Source organism: Scyliorhinus torazame, chromosome 15 (genome assembly GCF_047496885.1).
Source record: "Scyliorhinus torazame isolate Kashiwa2021f chromosome 15, sScyTor2.1, whole genome shotgun sequence".
In the NCBI taxonomy this organism is placed as follows: Eukaryota; Metazoa; Chordata; class Chondrichthyes; order Carcharhiniformes; family Scyliorhinidae; genus Scyliorhinus; species Scyliorhinus torazame.
This window is the reverse complement of record NC_092721.1, coordinates 20944989-20965035: the sequence shown is the minus strand read 5'-3', so window position 1 is coordinate 20965035 and position 20047 is coordinate 20944989. Positions and strand designations below refer to the sequence as shown.

Sequence of the window (20047 nt, the reverse complement as noted above, 5' to 3'; positions counted from 1 at the left end):
GGGACTAGATAAGATAGAAGCAGGGAGGTTGTTTCCACTGGCAGGTGAAACTAGAGCTGGGCGCACAGCCTAAAAATAAGGGGGGTGCAGATTAAAGACCGAGTTGAGGAGGAGCTTCGTCAACTAAAGGGTTGTGAGTCTGTGGAATTCCCTGCCCAGTGTGAAGCAGTTGAAGCTACCTCACTGAATGTTGTTAAGGCAAAAGATGAATAGATTTTTGAACAGTAAAGGAATTAAGGATGAGAGGGCGGGTAAGTGGAGCCGCGTTCGCAAAAAGATCAGCCATGATCTCATTGAATGGCGGAGCAGGCTCGAGGAGCAGGATAAAATTCTCCTGCTCCTAGTTCTTACGCCCCAAAGCATTTTACAGGAGGTACATGCTGGTCAGAGCATTAGAGAGAACTCCACTGTTCTCCTGACAGAAGGGATGACACAGGAGCTCAGTACCTATCCAAAAGTTGCCACCTCCAACGGGGCAGCGTTCCCTCAGTATTGCACTGAAGTGTCAGCCTGGATTGTACACTCAAAGTCTGAAGTAAGGGAATATACTCACAACCTTCTAATTCCACAGCCAAGAACACGACTAGTGGGATTTCAAATCTAAGCAAACAATCGCTTTCACATATAGGCTAAATTATTCTTGTTATTTTCAATTCTACTTAAAAGGGCTTCTGTTTTATTAGCCTTCTGTTTGTAACAGCGGAAAGATGAGGAGCGACAAGGCCTGATAGGATTGGCTCTCAAGAGTTCTTGCAGCATTCGATTTCCTCCTGGGAATGTTGCTTTGAGAAGAGAGCAACCCAAGACTTCAATTCAGCGATGCTCGGCCTTGCTTTGTGATCTGTGTTCAAAGTGAAACCTGTTCTGCTCTGCTGCAAACACAATGGCCGCGCAAGACCCTAGAATCTGCCAGCAAGGAAATAATTTCCTGGTTGGAGCGACAGATTAGGACTACAAACTGGTACAGTATCCCAAATCTGTCTTGTATAACCAAACCAACCCTGGTCATTGAGAAGAAAGCCCAATCACAAAGATGTGCATGAGTTACCAGTTCTATCAACAATACTGCCAAAACCAAATTCTACTGCTCCGTTTTTATGCGGCAATCTTGCCACTTCATAGAACATAGAACAGTACAGCACAGTGCAGGTCCTTCAGCCCACGATGTTGTGCCGACCATTTATCCTAATCTAAGATCAACCGCACCTACACCCCTTCAATTTACTGCTGTCCATGTGCCTGTCTAAGAGTCGCTTAAATGTCCCGAATGACTCTGACTCCACCACCTCTGCTGGCAGTGCATTCCACACACCCACCACTCTCTGTGTAAAGAACCTACCTCTGACATCTCCCCTATGTCTTCCACCAATCACCTTAAAATTATGTCCCCTCGTGATAGCCATTTCCACACTGGGGAAAAGTCTCTGGCTATCCACGCCTCTCATCACCTTGTCCACCTCTATCAAGCCACCTCTCTGCCTTCTTCACTCCAGTGAGAAAAGCCCTACTTCCCTCATCCTTTCTTCATAAGACATGCCCTCCAGTCCAGGCAGCATCCTGGTAAATCTCCTCTGTACCCTCTCCAAAGCATCCACATCCTTCCTATAATGAGGCGACCTGAACTGGACACAATATTCCAAGTGGGGTCTAACTAGAGTTTTATAAAGCTGCAGCAAAACCTCGCGGCTCTTAAACTCAATCCCCCTGTTAATGAAAGCCAACACACCATACACCTTCTAAACAACCCTATCAACCGGAGTGGCAACTTTGAGGGATCTATTTACATGGACCCCAAGATCCCCCTGTTCCTCCACGCTTCCAAGAATCCTGCCTTTAACCCTGTATTCGTCATTCAAATTCGACCTTCCAAAATGAATCACTTCACATTTATCTAGGTTGAACTCCATCTGCCACTTCTCAGTTCAGCTCTGCATCCCGTCAATGTCCTGTTGTAACCTGCAACAACCCTCAACACTATCTACAACTCTACCAACCTTCGTGTCATCGGCAAACTTACTAACCCACCCTTCCACTTCCTCATCCAAGTCATTTATAAAAACCACAAAGAGCAGAGGTCCCAGAACAGATCCTTGCAGGACACCACTGATCACCGACCTCCAGGCGGAATACTTTCCATCCACTACCATTCGCTTCCTTCTTTCAGCCAACCAATTCTGTATCCATACAGCCAAATTGCCCTGTACCCCATGCCCCCTAACTTACTGAATGGTTTCATGGGGAACCTTATCAAATGCCTTACTGAAATCCATATACACCACATCCACTGCCCGACCTTCATCAATGTGTCTCGTAACATCCTCAAAGAATTCAATGAGGTTTGTGATGCATGACCTGCCCCTCACAAAGCCATGCTGACTATCTTTAATCGAACTATGTTTTTCCAAATAATCATGAATCCTGGGCGCTATTCGCCCCCCCGCCGCCTCCCCACGCCGGGTAGGAGAATCGCCGGGGCGCCGCGCGAATTGCGGCACACCGTCCCAACCCCCGCACGCGATTCTCCCACCCACCCGGAAACCAGCGGTGCGCGATTCGCACCGGGCCGCTCGGAGAACCGGCGGGCGGCGATTCTCCGGCCGGATGGGCCGAGCGGCTGCTACGACACGAAAGGTTCCCGCCGACGCCGACAATCCCTGGTCGCTGCCGGCGGGAACTCTGCGGGAACGCTGGGGTGGGCCTGTGGTTGTGGGGGGCTCCTTCACCGGGGTGGCCTCCGATGGGGTCTGGCCCGCAATCTGGGCCCACCGATTGGCGGGCCAGCCTCTCCCCCCCCCCCCCCCCCCCGGGCCTACCTCCTTCCACGCGCGGCCCCAGAACACCGGCTCCATGTTGGTGAGGTGCCAGCGTGCGTGAGACGTTCCCCGCGCATGTGCAGCATTGGGCTGCCCCAACTGCGCATGCGTGGGTTGGCGCGGCGCAGGACGCTGGAGCGTGTGAACCGCTCCAGCGCCGTGCTGGCCCCCGGTTGTGTCCAGGCCCTGTTTGCGCCGTCGTGAAACGCGACAACGTTCACAACGGCGCAAACACTTGGCCTCAATATCGGAGAATCGCCCCCCCTGACTCTCAGAATCCTTTGCAATATTTTGCTCACCACAGACATAAGACTGATGGGTCTGTAATTCCCAGGGATTTGCCTCTTCCCTTTCTTGTATAGGGGAACAACATTCGCCTTTCTCTAATCATCCGATACGACTCCAGTGGAGAGTGAGGATGCAAAGATCATCGCCAACAGCGCAGCAATCTCCTCCCTCGCTTCCCGTAGTAACCTTGGGTATATCCCGTCAGGCCCAGGGGACTTATCTATCCTGATGCTTTTCAAAATTTACAGCACATCCTCCTTCTTAATATCAACCTGTTCGAGTCTATTAACCTGGTTCACACTGTTCTCATGGGCAACGCGGTCCCTCTCTCTAGTGAATGCTGAAGCAAAGTATTCATTTAGGGCCGCCCCCATCTCTTCAGACTCCAGGCACAGATTCCTTCCACTATCCCTAATCGGCCCCACTCTCACTCTGATCATCCCCTTATTTCTCACCTAAGTGTAGAACGCCTTGGGGTTTTGCCTAATCCTTCCCGCCAGGGCTTTTTCATGCCCACTTCTAGATCTCCTCAGTCCATTTAGGAGTTCCTTCCTGGCTACCTTGTATCCCTCTAGAGCCAAGTCAGATCCTTGCTTCCTCAACCTTACGTAAGCTTCCTTCTTCCTCTTGACTAGAAGCTCCACTTCTCGTTATCCAAGGCTCCTTCACCTTACCATTCCTTCCTCATCTCAGTGGGATAAAACAATTCAGCACTCACAGCAAGTGCTCCTTAAACACTCCCCACATTACTGTTGCGCATTTCCCCAAGAACAAATGTTCCCACTTTATGCTCCTCAGCTCCTGCCTAATGGCAGTATAATTTCCCCTCCCCCAATTAAATACCTTCCCATGCTGTGTGTTTCCATCCCTCTCCATGACTATGGTAAAGGTCAAAGAGTTGTAGTCACTGTCACAGAAATGCTCTACCACCGAAACAACTGACACCTGGTCTGGTTCGTTGCCGAGCACCTAGTCCAATATGGCCTCCCCCTGAGTCGGCCTATCTACATATTGAGTCAGGAATCCTTCCTTTACACACCTGACAAAATCTGCTCCATCCAAACCATTTGCACTAAGGAGGTTCCAGTCAATATTAGGGAAGTTGAAGTCACCCATGATAACAACTCTCTTACTTCTGCACTTTTCCAAGATCTGCCACCCAATCTGTTCCTCTATCTCTCTGCTGCTATTGGGGGCTCTATAGAAAACTGCCAATAAAGTGACTGCTCATTTCTTGTTTCTGACTTCCACCCATACTGACTCAGTAGACAAACTCTCCTCAACTACCTCCCTCTTTTTCTGCAGCTGTGGTGCACTCCCGAATTAACAGTGCCACTCCCCCTCCTCATTTACCTCCCTCCCTATTCTTCTGAAAACATCTAAAGCTCAGAACAGCTAACAACGATTCCTGCCCCTGTGAAATCCATGTCTCCGTAATGGCCACAACATCGTAGTTCCAAATACTGATCCATGCTCTCAGCTCATCTCCTTATTCCTGGCACTCCTTGCATTGAAACAGACACACTTTAACCCATTCCACTGAGTGCAACTTTGCCCTATCAACTGTCTATCCTTCCTCACAGACTTGCTGCATACTATTTCTGCCTGTTCAACAGCTACCCTATCCTCTGATCTATAGCTCTGGTTCCCATTCCCCTGCCAAACTAATTTAAACCCTCCCAACGAGCTCCAGCAACCCCCCTCCCAGGATATAGGTGCCCCTCCAGTTTAGGTGCAATCCATCCTTCATGTATAGGTCCCACCTTCCCCAGAAGATATCCCAATGATCCACATACGTCAGGCCTTCCCTCTTGCACCAACCCTGTAGCTACGTGTTCAGCTGCACTCGCTCTTTGTTCCTTGCCTCACTTGCACGTGGCACCGGTAGCAATCCGGAGATCACTACTCTGCTTGTCCTGTTCTTTAGCATCCAACCTACTCCCTAAAATCACTTTTTAGATCCTCATCCCTTTTCTTAGCTATGTCATTGGTGCCTATGTGCATCACAACTTCTGGTTGCTCCCCCTCCCCCTTAAGAATCCTGTAGACTCGATCCGAGTCATCCCTGGCCCTGGAACCCAGGAGGCAATACCTTCCGGGAGTCTCGATCGCGACCACAGAATCTCCTATCCATTCCCCTAACCATGGAGTCTCCTATCAGTATTGCTTTTCTATTCTCCCCCCTTCCCTTCTGAGCCACAGAGCCAGACTCAGTGCCAGAGGCCTGGCCGCTAGGGCCTTTTCCCGGTAGGTCATCCCCCCCAACAGCATCCAAAACGGTATACTTGTTTTGAAGGGGAATGGCCACGAGGAATCTCTGCACTGTCTGCCTGTTTGTATTCCTTTCCCTGAATGTAACCCAGCTACTCTTGTTCTGGATCTTGGGTGTGGCTACCTCCCTGTAACTCTTCTCTATTACCCCCTCTGCCTCTCGGATGATCCAAGTTTCATCCAGCTCCAGTTCCCTAACACGGTCTCTGAGGAGTTGGGTGCACTTCCTGCACATATAGTCAGCAGGGACACCGGTGGTATCCGACACCACCCACATCCTACAGGAGGAGCATGCAGCTGCCCTAGCCTCCATCCCCATAACTTACAGAATGTAGTTGCCCTGTGGACCAACTGGAACTCCGCCCTCCGACTCTGCTCCCAGTCAGCTGCACTCTCTGTAAACTCCCGGCTCCCTTCACGCTCTTTGAGGAAATGCTCCCTCCTCACCTAACTCCCTCAGTAACCAAACTCACACTATAGCACTCAAATTCAGCACTCCCTCAGTCACCAAACTCTCACTACAGCACTCAAATGCACCCAAATTCAGCACTCCCTCAGTCACCAAACTCTCACTATAGCACTCAAATGCAAATTCAGCACTCCCTCAGTCACCAAACTCTCACTACAGCACTCAAATGCACCCAAATTCCGTACTCAGTGCAACAAAGTCTGCACTGTAGCTGGCTCAACTTTATACTGTGACTCGAGCCTCTGAAAACTGGCCTAATCCAATTAACTAATTAACAAGCTCCAGCTGCAAGTAGAATCTTTGTTTAAAGCTGATTGAAAATTCACCTTCTCCTAAACCATCAATGTTACCAGTGATTCCTTACTCTTGGGATCAGAATTTTATATTTCTCCCACGCTGGTTAAATCAGATGAACATTTCAAAGAGAAGGGGAAGACAGACAGATAGACATAGAAGACAGGCAGGTGAGGGGAGAGGTGGAGAGGAAACATAGAGAGCAAGAGGTGAGAGAGACAGACAGAGTAAAGAGAAAGGGAGAGAGACAAGAGAGATAGAGTCAAACAGACAGATAAAAGGAGAGACTGAGAAAGAGGGAGAGAGACCAGACAGAGAAAGAGAAAAAGAGACAGACAGAGAGAAGGTGGGGAGACCGAGGGTGGAAATTTACTATCCTGTCTTGAGTGTAAAATGCAACAAGCCGTTCAAATGTCCATTGACTTTGCTGGGACCAGAAATCGCCACCAGCAGGTAGGACTGTAAAATTCTACCCAGAGAGAGAGACTCACAAAAGGAAGAATATATTCTTATTTATCAGCAAAAATAACATTTCATACTGGCCCCAGAAATATTAGGAAGAGGGGAAGGAAAAGAGAGAAAACCCCATCATTGGAGTCGATGTCTATCATTTGTTATAAAGTCCACCATGCCCTCCATCTTTACCCCTTCCTCCGCCTGATTATCCGAAACCTCAGCCAACTTAAGGAGCCACTTAACGGCACGAATCGAAGTAGCCCAGTAACTTTGCCAATGTTGACTCAGCCTCCTGTTGCATCAGCACCCCGGTGAGTAAAAGGAGGTGGCTGCACAACACACTTCACAGATGAAGAAAATTAAATATAACACCGGCAGAAAATAGCAATGCTGCTGACTCGCCGTATAATGTTGAATTCCTGGAGACGGAGGTCTCAGATTGTTGTGGGCCTAATGACGTCTCTGCCCTGCTTCCATGTGACTCCTGCTACTACTTGGGCCTCAGCACTGCTCCCACTGGTCACCACAAGATTGGCCAGTCACATTTAAAAAGTTTTGAGGTTTCATCGACAGCCTGTGAAGAATAATTCACCTGGTGGTACAACTAGCCTCAGTACTCCGGGGTTAAAAAAAACAGGGTGGTTATAGGCAGCATCCTGTAGAGTGCCCCCATTGTAAGAGCTGTATGTGGCTCATTCAGAGAATGGCACAATTGAGATGAGCTACTCTTTCCAAGGCTCAAATGTGAGCAATGGTGAATACGAATATAAAGAAATGATAACAGCACCCAGTTAGGAGTCTCATCTCCAGGAGAGATGAGAAGAGGGGAAATAATGTTGACCAACATAGACAGGATGGGCCGAAGGGCCTTTTCTATGCTGCATGATTCTATGACTCTATAATGTTGGAAGAAACCAGAATATAATCAGTTAGGTTACACCTACCTTGAAATAGTATAGAAACATTTTAAGGTGATTAAAAGAGTTAGAAAAAATAGAGACACACCTTGGGCGGGATTCTCTGATCCTGAGGCTAAGTGTTGACACCGTCGGAAACAGCACCAGCTGATCAGGTCATGGAATGGGCGCCAGGAGGCGCGCGCAAGCGCAGTGGGTGCGGTGCAAACCCGCGCATGCGTAGTCCCACCGGCGCCATTTCTGCGCATACACGGTGTCTTCCCTGTCCGCGCCGGCCCCGACGCAACATGGCGCAGGTGTACAGGGGCTGGCGCGGAAGAAAGGAGGGCGGGAGACAGAGAGGTCGGCCCGCCGATCGGTGGGCCCCAATCGCGGGCCAGGCTGTATCGGAGCCCCCCCCCCCCCCACCCCGCCGGGTCGGACCCCCCACCCCCCACACACAGGCCGCCACCCAACCCTTCAACGCTGAGTTCCCGCCGGCTGAGAGCAGGCGTGGATGGTGCCGGCAGGACTCTGCCTTTCCACGACGGCCGCTCGGCTCATCCCGGCTCGAGAATCGGCGGGCCGGCCGCGTAGAGTGGCCCGCGACCGGTGCCACGCCAACCACACTGGCGGAGAATCATGTGCCGGCGTCGGGGCGGCGTGGGGCGATTCGCGCCGGTCGCGGGCAATCTCCGGCCCGGCCCTGGGCGGAGAGAATCCCGCCCCCTATCCTTATAAACCAGTGAGACATAACGGCTAAAATTCTCCGGTCATTGCAATTCATTTTTCCCGCCGGCACCACACCCCCGCCAATAGGAAATCTATTGAGAAGTGGCGGAAGTATAGAATCCCGCCACCAGCGAAGGAAGCGCCGCGGAGAAACACGTGGCTGGGGAACCGGAGAAACCCGCCCAACCGGTCAGCCTTGTAGTCTGTACTATGGATAGGCAATTTATTTCTTTTATTTTTAATAAAGTGAGAACATATAGTGGCGATTACAATATATTTTTAATTGCTGAAGTTAATGGAAGCCTTTACAAAGAACATAGTCGATTTATCAGATCCCAATGTAACCAGTACGGACCTGGACTTCACGATGACAAGTATACGGAGAGGCAGACTTTCCCCTTTCCGTTGGGGATCCATACCCAGGCCATTTTCGGACATCATGATCCTGCCTCCTGTGTGGCCACGCCTGCCCATTGTATATTCCACCCCCCTTCAGAATTGGGGGCTGGCTGTATTTGGGGCCATTGCCTTTCATAAAAGATGTGCGGGTCAGGTGGATTGGCCATTCTAAATTGCCCTTAGTGTCCAAAAAGGTTAAGTGGGGTTACTGGGTTACGGGAATAGCACCTTGAGTAGAGTGCTATTTCCAAGAGCCAGTGCAGACTCGATGGGCCGAATGGCCTCCTTCTGCACTGTAAATTCTATGATTCTATGATAGGGCGGAGGCAGGCGGTTGTCAAGGTGACCAGAGATAAAGGTCCTTCTCCATTCACTGGGATATTGGCACACAACTGTAGATGAGTGAGTCAGGCCCCTTCTTTATCCCTCTCACCTACCTATGGAGCTGGTTTAGCACAGTGGGCTAAACAGCTAGCTTGTAATGCAGAACAAGACAGCAGTGCGGGTTCAATTCCCGTACCGGCCTCCCCGAACAGGCACTGGAATGTGGCGACTGGGGGCTTTTCACAGTAACTTCAGTTGAAGCCTACTTGTGACAATAAGTGATTATTATTATTATTATTATACCCTACCTAGTAGCATTATGGGCGCACCTGCACCAGATGGGGCTGCAGCAGTTCAAGGCAAGAGCTGATGACTACCTTCTCAAGGGCAGGTAGGGATGGGCAACAAATGTTGACTTTGCCAGCGAGGCCCACATTCCGTGAAAAAATGTAAAAGTCCGGGGGGCGGGATTCTCTGATCGTCGACTCCAAAATCGCGTTCGGCAATCGGCCGGAGAATCCAGTTTTACGCTGAAATCGGGGGCGGGGGGGGGGGGGGGGGGGGGGCCATTTTTCCGATGCGCTGCCCCCTCAAAAACAGCATACTCGGGGTGTACACTGCATGTCGTCGGGACGGCCTCAGGACGTCACCGGAGGGCCTCCCCCAATGGGCCGACTTCCCGACGGCGTGGGACACGCGTCCTCTTACTTTTCGTAAACCTGGCATGGCGGCTGCGGACTATGTCCAGCGTCGCTACAGTTGGGGAGGGGGGGGGGCGTTCCACTGGCGGGCTTTCTGTATCTGTATTGCCAGGTAATACTGGGGGCTTTGTGTGTCGTGGCTGCTAGCCCCTCACCGGGCGGAGCATCGGTACGGGGGTGGCGGCAACTTTTTGGTCGTTACGACCAGATGGATCCTGCGAACATAGCTGCAGAATTGGAGAATCCACCCCAAAATGTATGAGCTGCCATTTAATTGGGGAAAAAACCATAGGAGGGGGTAAATGACAGAGGCAAATCTGAGCATCAACGCTGCTCAATGCAGAAGAGCACTTCATCCATCGAATCATGTACTCTAATGCATTTTCACACTTTACCACTTCGCAATGCTGGCCAATTTAACGGTCACTTAACTTTTAAGAATGAAGCCCCATCATTAATCACTGTATTAGAAACATATCTAAACTTATCATACACCATCACAATATGACGAGAAATCATCAACACCTGTTGAAATTGTATGTCTAAAGAGTCCTGACTACAGGCTGAGCTGTCATGAACCACACTGCCTTCGAATGCCAGACCAACTCTATGAAAATAACAGGTAGTCTAAAACGTTCCCTTCCGCAATGGTCTGGCAAGGTTGGAGGTTCTGCATGAGAGCCCGCGACACGCACCCTTATCCCACATTGATCAAAATAGCTGGCAGTGGGTAATGGAGGCTGGAGTCCGTAACCAGGACCTGCACGCCTCCACTTACACCTGCCCGACGTGGGTTTGCCCCTCATTGGGGTTGGGAACATCCATGCCTGAATCTTTACCAAAATGCCTTTCGACACAAACACACACGGCGAGGTTCATTTGATCAATCATCTTGATCATTTTTGGTCTGGGATATTTAGTCAAACAGTGAGCAGGCAGATTACGAGATGCACAATCAGATTATGAGGTCAAGAAGAAGCAATGAGCTCTACTTCATTAGTAACACCAAGAATCAAAATTATCTGAACAAATTAAGGCTCATTTGGTTTCTAAAATGACAGACAGTTTAAATAAAGAAACGTTCGTCTTAAGAAATCAAATTAAATATTTTTAATGCACTTGATTTATAGAACATAGAACATAGAAAATACAGCACAGAACAGGCCCTTCGGCCCACGATGTTGTGCCGAACCTTTGTCCTAGATTAATCATAGATTATCATTGAATTTACAGTGCAGAAGGAGGCCATTCAGCCCCTCGAGTCTGCACCGGCTCCTGGAAAGAGCACCCTACCCAAACTCAACACCTCCACCCAACACCAAGGGCAATTTGGACATTAAGGGCAATTTATCATTGGCCAATTCACCTAACCTGCACATCTTTGGACTGTGGGAGGAAACCGGAGCACCCGGAGGAAACCCACGCAGACACGGGGAGGACGTGCAGACTCCGCTCAGAGTGACCCAAGCCGGAATCGAACCTGGGACCCTGGAGCTGTGAAGCAATTGTGCTATCCACAATGCTACCGTGCTGCCCTTAAGAACAAATAAATCTACACTATATCATTTTACCGTAATCCATGTACCTATCCAATAGCTGCTTGAAGGTCCCTAATGTTTCCGACTCAACTACTTCCACAGGCAGTGCATTCCATGCCCCCACTACTCTCTGGGTAAAGAACCTACCTCTGATATCCCTCCTATATCTTCCACCTTTCACCTTAAATTTATGTCCCCCTTGTAATGGTTTGTTCCACCCGGGAAAAAAGTCTCTGACTGTCTACTCTATCTATCCCCCGATCATCTTATAAACCTCTATCAAGTCGCCCCTCATCCTTCTCCGTTCTAATGAGAAAAGGCCTAGCACCCTCAACCTTTCCTCGTAAGACCTACTCTCCATTCCAGGCAACATCCTGGTAAATCTTCTTTGCACCTTTTCCAAAGCTTCCACATCCTTCCTAAAATGAGGCGACCAGAACTGTACACAGTACTCCAAATGTGGCCTTACCAAAGTTTTGTACAGCTGCATCATCACCTCACGGCTCTTAAATTCAATCCCTCTGTTAATGAACGCGAGCACACCATAGGCCTTCTTCACAGCTCTATCCACTTGAGTGGCAACTTTCAAAGATGTATGAACATAGACCCCAAGATCTCTCTGCTCCTCCACATTGCCAAGAACTCTACCGTTAACCCTGTATTCCGCATTCATATTTGTCCTTCCAAAATGGACAACCTCACACTTTTCAGGGTTAAACTCCATCTGCCACTTCTCAGCCCAGCTCTGCATCCTATCTATGTCTCTTTGCAGCCGACAACAGCCCTCCTTACTATCCACAACTCCACCAATCTTCATATCGTCTGCAAATTTACTGACCCACCCTTCAACTCCCTCATCCAAGTCATTAATGAAAATCACAAACAGCAGAGGACCCAGAACTGATCCCTGCGGTACGCCACTGATAACTGGGATCCAGGCTGAATATTTGCCATCCACCACCACTCTCTGACTTCTATCGGTTAGCCAGTTTGTTATCCAACTGGCCAAATTTCCCACTATCCCATGCCTTCTTACTTTCTGCATAAGCCTACCATGGGGAACCTTATCAAATGCCTTACTAAAATCCATGTACACTACATCCACTGCTTTACCTTCATCCACATGCTTGGTCACCTCCTCAAAGAATTCAATAAGACTTGTAAGGCAAGACCTACCCCTCACAAATCCATGCTGACTATCCCTAATCAAGCAGTGTCTTTCCAGATGCTCAGAAATCCTATCCTTCAGTACGCTTTCCATTACTTTGCCTACCACCGAAGTAAGACTAACTGGCCTGTAATTCCCAGGGTTATCCCTAGTCCCTTTTTTGAACAGGGGCACGACATTCGCCACTCTCCAATCCCCTGGTACCACCCCTGTTGACAGTGAGGACGGAAAGATCATTGCCAACGGCTCTGCAATTTCATCTCTTGCTTCCCATAGAATCCTTGGATATATCCCGTCAGGCCCGGGGGACTTGTCTATCCTCAAGTTTTTCAAAATGCCCAACACATCTTCCTTCCTAACAAGTATTTCCTCGAGCTTACCAATCTGTTTCACACTGTCCTCTCCAACAATATCGCCCCTCTCATTTGTAAATACAGAAGAAAAGTACTCGTTCAAGACCTCTCCTATCTCTTCAGACTCAATACACAATCTCCCGCTACTGTCCTTGATCGGACCTACCCTCGCTCTAGTCATTCTCATATTTCTCACATATGTGAGATTTCTGAATAGAAAAAAAAATGATAGTTCTATTTAATTCATAGCACAGATAATTCATGCCCGCCATAAGTGAAGACAGTCACACAAGATAGCAAACCTGAAGGAACTCAAATGACTACTGGTTATCAGAAAGCTGCCCTTGCAGAGTCACATTACCAAGTTCCACACTACCCAAAAAGGTTCTGCTACATGTTTGTTTCAAGATTCAAACAACACCCAATCTCTGCAACCTGAAATGTGGTCCACCTTAACACCATCCATGACAAGAACTACTTCCAGGTTACTCCTGCCTCTGCTCAACACTGCTCCTGGACAATCACAATCCACACAAAGCTGCCATAAATCTGGGGAACAGGAGCTGTAGCTGCCAAAGCCACCACCTCCAGCAGCTTCAAAGAGGACAAGCTCAAAATTCTTCACTGCTTATGCCTTACTCCATACAGCACAACGGCTGAATATCTCAAGTCAATTCAAATCAGATGAATGATAGAGGAACCACAGGAAATGAAAGGACTTGCATTTAGACTGAGTGGTGACTTGTCAGATGCCTTTACGTCTACCCTAGCAAACCCATTAATCATTTTTAAAGATGTTTCTACTCAAAGAGACAAGATCAAAACTAGGGGCCATTAATGTAGGATAGACACCAGAAATCCATGGGGCGACTCAGGGGAAAGTTATTGCCCCACCAATTCGTAAGAATTGAAATGGAGCCACTGTTAGGCAATACAACCTGTGGCCCCCATCCCTTTCGGATGGGGATCTTGAAAGTCTACAATCAGTAATAACCATCCTCACCAACTCCTAGATACTTTCTCATGCCAGCTCATTCTACCCAATATCATGCCAGCTCAGCCTACCCAATTACAAAGTTAGGATCTTATTCAATCTCCTGCCTCCTAGCAGCAAGGAGGTAGCTCTATGGACTCTGACACACTGGAATTTCCCTTTACATTTCCACAAAAACTTCTTTGAGATAGTTGCCAATGAGAGCAAGTGATGCTAACTGCACTATGGGTTAGAATGCAAAATCCTACCCACATAGGTAAAGGGATCACAGGTCAGCGTCAAGTATGCAGACTTCAGCTCGCCACCCAAGGCAGCATCACTATCCAACAAATCCCCAATTTCTCAGCCCTCTCCCTCAACACTGAGCCTCATGCCCAGGAATGATCATAGTTCATGAGCAATCAATCCAATACTGTACACAGTAATACACCTGGATAACACCCTTGTTGTGTATCTGCAAGAACTGTATAGTGTGCAAAGTGCCACACGTTGTTATATATATCATCACTTTCAACAGTAATGTAAGATGACAGCACCATCATTAGAAAGCAATTATTTTATTTATAATAAAATTAATGGGTGTTTTAAAGAGCAAAAAGGTGAGGAAATCTTTTGGGGTGCGATAAGAGGGGAAAATTATTTTAAATAGTAGGTTTCCGGGAGGCTTTTGATGTCAATGAAAAAGGCAAGATGTCAATGAAAAAGAACGGAAGGCTGTTTAATGCTGCACTCAGATTTTAAATGTAATTCTATCATGCACAAATTGTAATCTAGCCAACATGTACAACAGGCAAAAACATCCAACCCACGAACTGTTTCCAACAGGGTTCAGCAGTACAGTGATTATGCTATCCTAAATCCAAAGGCTTTCTATTCCATTCACTAGCAGCCAAGAAATCATTATTTTCAAAGAAAATTTTAAAAATGAAACCATCTGTTTATCAATGAAAAACCCGACTGTTTAAAGGAAATTCGTCAAACTTTAAACAAACAAGTTTCCAAAGCAACAGTACTTCAATTATTATTTTGAAAAGCATTGCACAGATCGTCCTGTTTTAATGATTGCATTTTAACTTAATTTAAAACTCCCATCTGAAATAAAAGCTGAAGATTATTGGCCACACCCTAAGAGAATATGTTTCCACGTGGGCGAGACCAAAGTGCCAGCTCTTAAGCTAGTAACTAATAGGGAATTCAGGAGGAACTTATTTACCCAGTGTGCAGTTAAGAATGCGGAGCTCACTACCACAAGTAGTTCAGGTGGACTGTATAGATGAACTTAAGGGGATGCTAAATCAGTAAGTGAGAGAGAGAACAAAATAGAAGGATCTGTTAATAGGGTTCAATGAAGTAGGGTGGGAGGATGTTCTTATGGAGCCTGTACACTGGCAAAGCCTAGTTAGACTAATTAGCCAGTTTCTGTGTTCAACGTAATTCTATGTAATCTCTTTTAAAGTTGTACCACATACCTGGAAAGTCACAGTGATGAATTCTTCTCTTCTCCAACTCTGGATTATTTCTCCGGTTGAACCTAGGTGGCAGCACGTTCTGTTGCGTTACTTGCAGGGTGGCTGGGAGGGCATGGGCCCCAGTGGGTGACACCAACTTGCAGGCAATCGATGCAGCATAGGATGGAGGTGGCGTCATGTTTTGCAGCAGCTCTGGTTGCCTGTCAGGGCTGCCGGGCTCAGAATTTGGGGGCGAGGGTGGCAGGTAGGTCGGCTGTTGAGGGAAGAACGGCATTGACCCAGTAAACGTGCCCGCCGTGATAGAATGGAAGTGTTTCAACTGTTGATGCACCGTGCCGAGCGTGTTCATGCCAGTCATTCCTGTCGGCACAGAAGCAATGGCGAGGTTGCCCATACATGGCACGTTGCTTGGTGCACAAGGGGTGTTACCGGGAATGTTCACCAAGTCTGGGGAACTCAGTAGCTGGTACAGCTGACCTTGTTGTGGGGAAGCAGGCAAATGCATTTCGGGAGAAGGCAGCTCCTGCTTAATGAATGCAGTGTTGATGTCTGGCGACTGTGAGGTGTTGAACACACTGGTGAACTCTGGCAAGGCCTGGGTGTTAAGTGTCCTGTTTGTCTGGGCGAAAGCAGTAACCGCTTCTGAATGGGGTTGAACCATGGATGGCCTTTGAGGCTTGCAAAGGCCAGTTCGCAGGTACGTGATTTCGGGCAGAATCACATTGATGTTGACGCTGTACGGCAAGCTCCTTTCATCCTGGAAAAATTCATCCACCACGGAGGCACTGTCCCGTCTGTACTTCTTCACCTCTGGAACTGGCAGTGGCTGGGGAGAAAGATACTTCTCCATCTCACACCTAGTCTGCATTAAAAGTAAAAGGCAGTATGTAACGAATAAGTTTTTTAAAAAAAAAACACAATTAAAATAAAATACAAGAGCCAAGTGCATTCAACTTGGTCTCACAGAAGATGATCAAGCACAGGCAAGGCAACAAGTGTCACTTCTTGCAAGGAATGGCATTTTAAAAACCTGCTAAAGGACTTTCCGACGCAGACAAAATATTTCAAATGTGTTTTGAGGCATGGGGCGGGATTCTCCGACCTCCCCCCCCCCCCCCCCCCCCTACGGAGTCCTGGGGGTGCGGGGGATCCGGCCCGGGGGGGGGGGGGGGGGGGGGGGGCCACGGTGGCCTGGCCCGTGATCGGCGCCCACCGATCTGCGGGTGGGCCTGTGCCGTGGGGGAACTCTTTCCCTCCGCGCGGACCTGTGTAAAGCTCCGCCATGGCCGGCGCAGAGAAGAAACCCCCTACGCCTGCGCAGGAATCACGGCAGCGGTTCTGGGAACACGCTGGCGCTCCTGCGCATGTGGCAACTCGCGCCGGCCGGCCGAGGCCCTTTGGCGCCGGTTGGTGCAGCGCCAACCACTCCAGCGCCGGCCTAGCCCCCGAAGGTGCGGACGGTTCCGCACCTTCCAGTCGGCCCGACGCCGGAGTGGTTCACGCCATTCTTTGGCACCGGTACAGCCCGCCCCGCCGGATACCGGAGAATCCCAGCCATGATCAGTGATGCCGAAAACGAAACTGCTTTAGCTTGGGACACCATTGTCCCATAAAGCCCAGCCTAGTCAACATTTAAAGATTTTCCACTTTGGTGTTTATACCATTACAGCATTCATAGATTATTTACCAAACCATGTTAAACATTAATAAGACTGCAGGGAGGTAAAAATTGACAATCATTGTTCGGTTTCGAAATGATTGCATTATTCCAATTAACGAAACTGATTTTATTTTAAATTTCCATTGTTAAAATATAAGTGTTTTACTTGTGGTGTTGGGGGGGAAATTCTTCAAGTTGTATATTGAATGCCGATAGGTCTCAGAACCTCAGGATTGGCTGAAAGTATATATGCATTCCGAGCTCCCTGCTCCTATTGAGCCTGGCTCTGGGAGCTTATCAGCATTCTGGCGGGAGAAACGGCATGTGCTAGACAGCCGCTGTGAAAACCAACACAACGCACAATCTAAAGGTGAGTAGTTGAATGTGGAGTCACATTTCAGCCACTCCAAAGTCTTTCCGAGGGCAGGAAACGGCAAATGGAACCTCTGGGCAACCAATGCAGCACCCAATGTCCCCGGCTGGCACAGCAGGAACTGCTGCTGCACCAGATGTACAGGGGGACCACTTTGCTTGAAATTTCAAGAGCCCCCCCTGGCTCTGAGGCAGCAGTGCTAACCAATTAATTCCGTACTGAACAAAAGCCCAACAGGTGGTTCTCCTTAGTCACTGAATATACAGTAATAGTGCCGGCACCTGATGACTTTTGATTTTCTTTTCCACCTTGTTTCCAACAGTGACTGAACGTCAAACTACTCCATGGCAGCAAAGTGCATCTGGTGTTCGCTATAAAAATGCAAGTCTTTATACTCAATCCGTAAATAACGTAACTAAGGCACTCAAAAGACAACTCCCACCACGGATTTGAACTAGCATCTTCCCGATTTCCTACGTAGGTTTCTTGCTGGTCTTACTCCGTTCTTTGGCATACCCTTTGTTCAGCTGAAGTATAGTGTCATCACTTTGCCAGTGAATTAGCAGACAACATTCAACTTCCAATTAAACCAGCAACAGAAACATTTTTGCATCACAAAATTAAACTGGTCTGAACATTATCCGGAGTGTTTTTAAAAACGCTTGCTTGAAAAATGCACTGCACAACAAAAACAAAGTCGAATATACCTTGGCCGCTAAGAGCTCCATCACTTCTTAGTTCCATCCTACTTGGGTAAAGAGCACATCTAGCTTAATCACGTTCTAAACAGATGAACAACCGCACCAGGTTTCTTCGGATTAAATTGAATTAACACGGATTAACACCGTGGACACGACATCTGCAAACCCCTGACAAAATCCCCTAAGCTTCGGACATGTCCAGAACATGTGGACATGGTTCGCTGGCCCTCCCGCACACTTTGCACACCTGTCTTCTACCCCAATGAATCTGCTCACCCGGGCCACTGTCATGTGAGCCCGATGAATGACCTTAAGCTGTATCAGGCTGAGCCTGGCACATGTTGTGGACGCCTTGACTCTACTTAACGCGTCCGCCCATACACCATCCTCTATCTCTCCTCCCACTTGTGCTTCAGCTTCTCAGTCTGCGTCTCCTCCGACCCCATAAGTTCCTTGTAAATGCCAGAGACACTCCCTTCTCCTACCCACCTTCGGCAAACTACCCTGTCCTGAATCCCCCTTGGTGGTAGGAGTGGGAAGTTTGAAACCGGTCTACGTAGGAAGTCCCGCACCTGCAGGTACCTGAATTAGTTTCCCCTCGCCAATCCAAACTTCTCCTCCAGTGCCCTCAAACTCGGAAAGCTCCCCTCTACAAACATATCCCCGATCCTCTCAATCCCTGCTCTCCGCCATCCACGGAACCCCCCCATTCATACTTCCCGGGCATTATTACAGATTGGAGACCAAACCGATGCTCCATCTGCTCCCACATGCTTCGTCCATTGCCCCCAGACTCTCAGGGCCGCCACCACCACGGGGCTGGTGGAGTACCGTGCCGGCAGGAACGGCAGAGGCTCAGTTACCAACGCCCCCAAACTGGTGCCCTTGCCAAATAACCAATTATTAACCATAGATTTCAGGTTTCAAGACGTGTTTTCTTTCCCTCCGTCTTAAAAAGCCCAAAGGTAACCCAACATCATTCCCCGACATGGGGCCACTGCCATAGGGTGGGAAGAATATGATCCGTGCCTGTAGATCTCTGGAGTGAGAGGCTCCGAACTGAACAAGGTCACCCGGGGGAAATGACAAACATAGGCCATATGAGAGATAGAATAGAACCAACATCCTACAGTAGACCCTGATTGCAGACAGTTTGTGCCGATCTCCAGGTTGCCGAGAGTAGGGGTTAGATGGGGAGGAGACCTTTTCTGTGGTCTTACCGTTCACAACAGATATAAAAGTGTTGGGATGAGAGGCAGCATAGATTCAATCTGAAGATGAGCTATACCAAGGTCTGGGGTAAAGCTTGTATTTTGGACAATGCCACCTTTGTAAATTTGGGAATTTGACTCACACCAGAGAGAGAGAAATGTTAAATCATGGCAAATTGATCACTCTGTACGGGTTGAGAATAAAGCAGCGCACTGCTCTCTCCTTGGTTGCAAATCAGGAAATTATTCCCGTACCAGCCTCCCCGAACTGGCGCCGGAATGTGGCGACTAGGGGCTTTTCACAGTAACTTCATTTGAAGCCTACTTGTGACAATAAGCGATTTTCATTTCATTAGTTTTTCATTTCATTTCTTTTCTTTAATAATGTATGGCATTTGTGGATGTAAACCTTCAGCACATTTTATTTTTAAAAATGCCACATGGCGAGTGGCAATTTAATTTAATACCGCTGAATATGCCCCATATACAAGCTAACTGCATAGTTCTGACCTCCATTACCCACCCCCACCCCACCCACCCCCACCCCCCAAAGGATTGCGTTCACAGATCAAGACTTTAAGACCTTAAGTGAGTGTAATCGGAGCTGTTTGCAAACAACAAGCAGACCTCAAGGAAAATAGCTGCTATTATTTTCCATAACAAACAACAGAATTTAACAGAAGTTTGGAGCTGAAGGGAAATGCTTGATGGTCAGGCTCTTCAGAATTAAAGGATATTACTGACACCGTAGAAATTGGAGGTCTCTTCACCCTGTGAAAGAATGACTAATTCCATAAAAGAACTAAAGCACTGTTTGAGCCCAATTTATTGTTTTTAAATCAAACTTCAGAAAATATTTAACACTCTGCCACAAAGCTTGGCATTGGGGTGAGTTTTCAAAGCAAGCTGCTTCAAAATTGTTCAAGTAAAATTTCTA

The 20047-nt window shown here is 48.2% G+C and overlaps 1 protein-coding gene across 6 annotated transcripts in view; it reads right to left on the bottom strand.

Moving 5' to 3' along the window:
• The window catches only part of klf5a (Kruppel like factor 5a), a 50446-nt gene that overhangs the window by 18442 nt on the left and 11957 nt on the right, over positions 1–20047 (bottom strand). For 3 of the 6 annotated variants that reach the window (XM_072476140.1, XM_072476141.1, XM_072476143.1), the window contains exon 2: positions 15166–16027. In XM_072476140.1, coding sequence (XP_072332241.1) covers positions 15166–16027 — 862 coding nt within the window. The remainder of the gene's footprint in view (positions 1–15165; positions 16028–20047) is intronic. The other 3 variants (XM_072476145.1, XM_072476144.1, XM_072476142.1) reach the window with 1 other exon arrangement.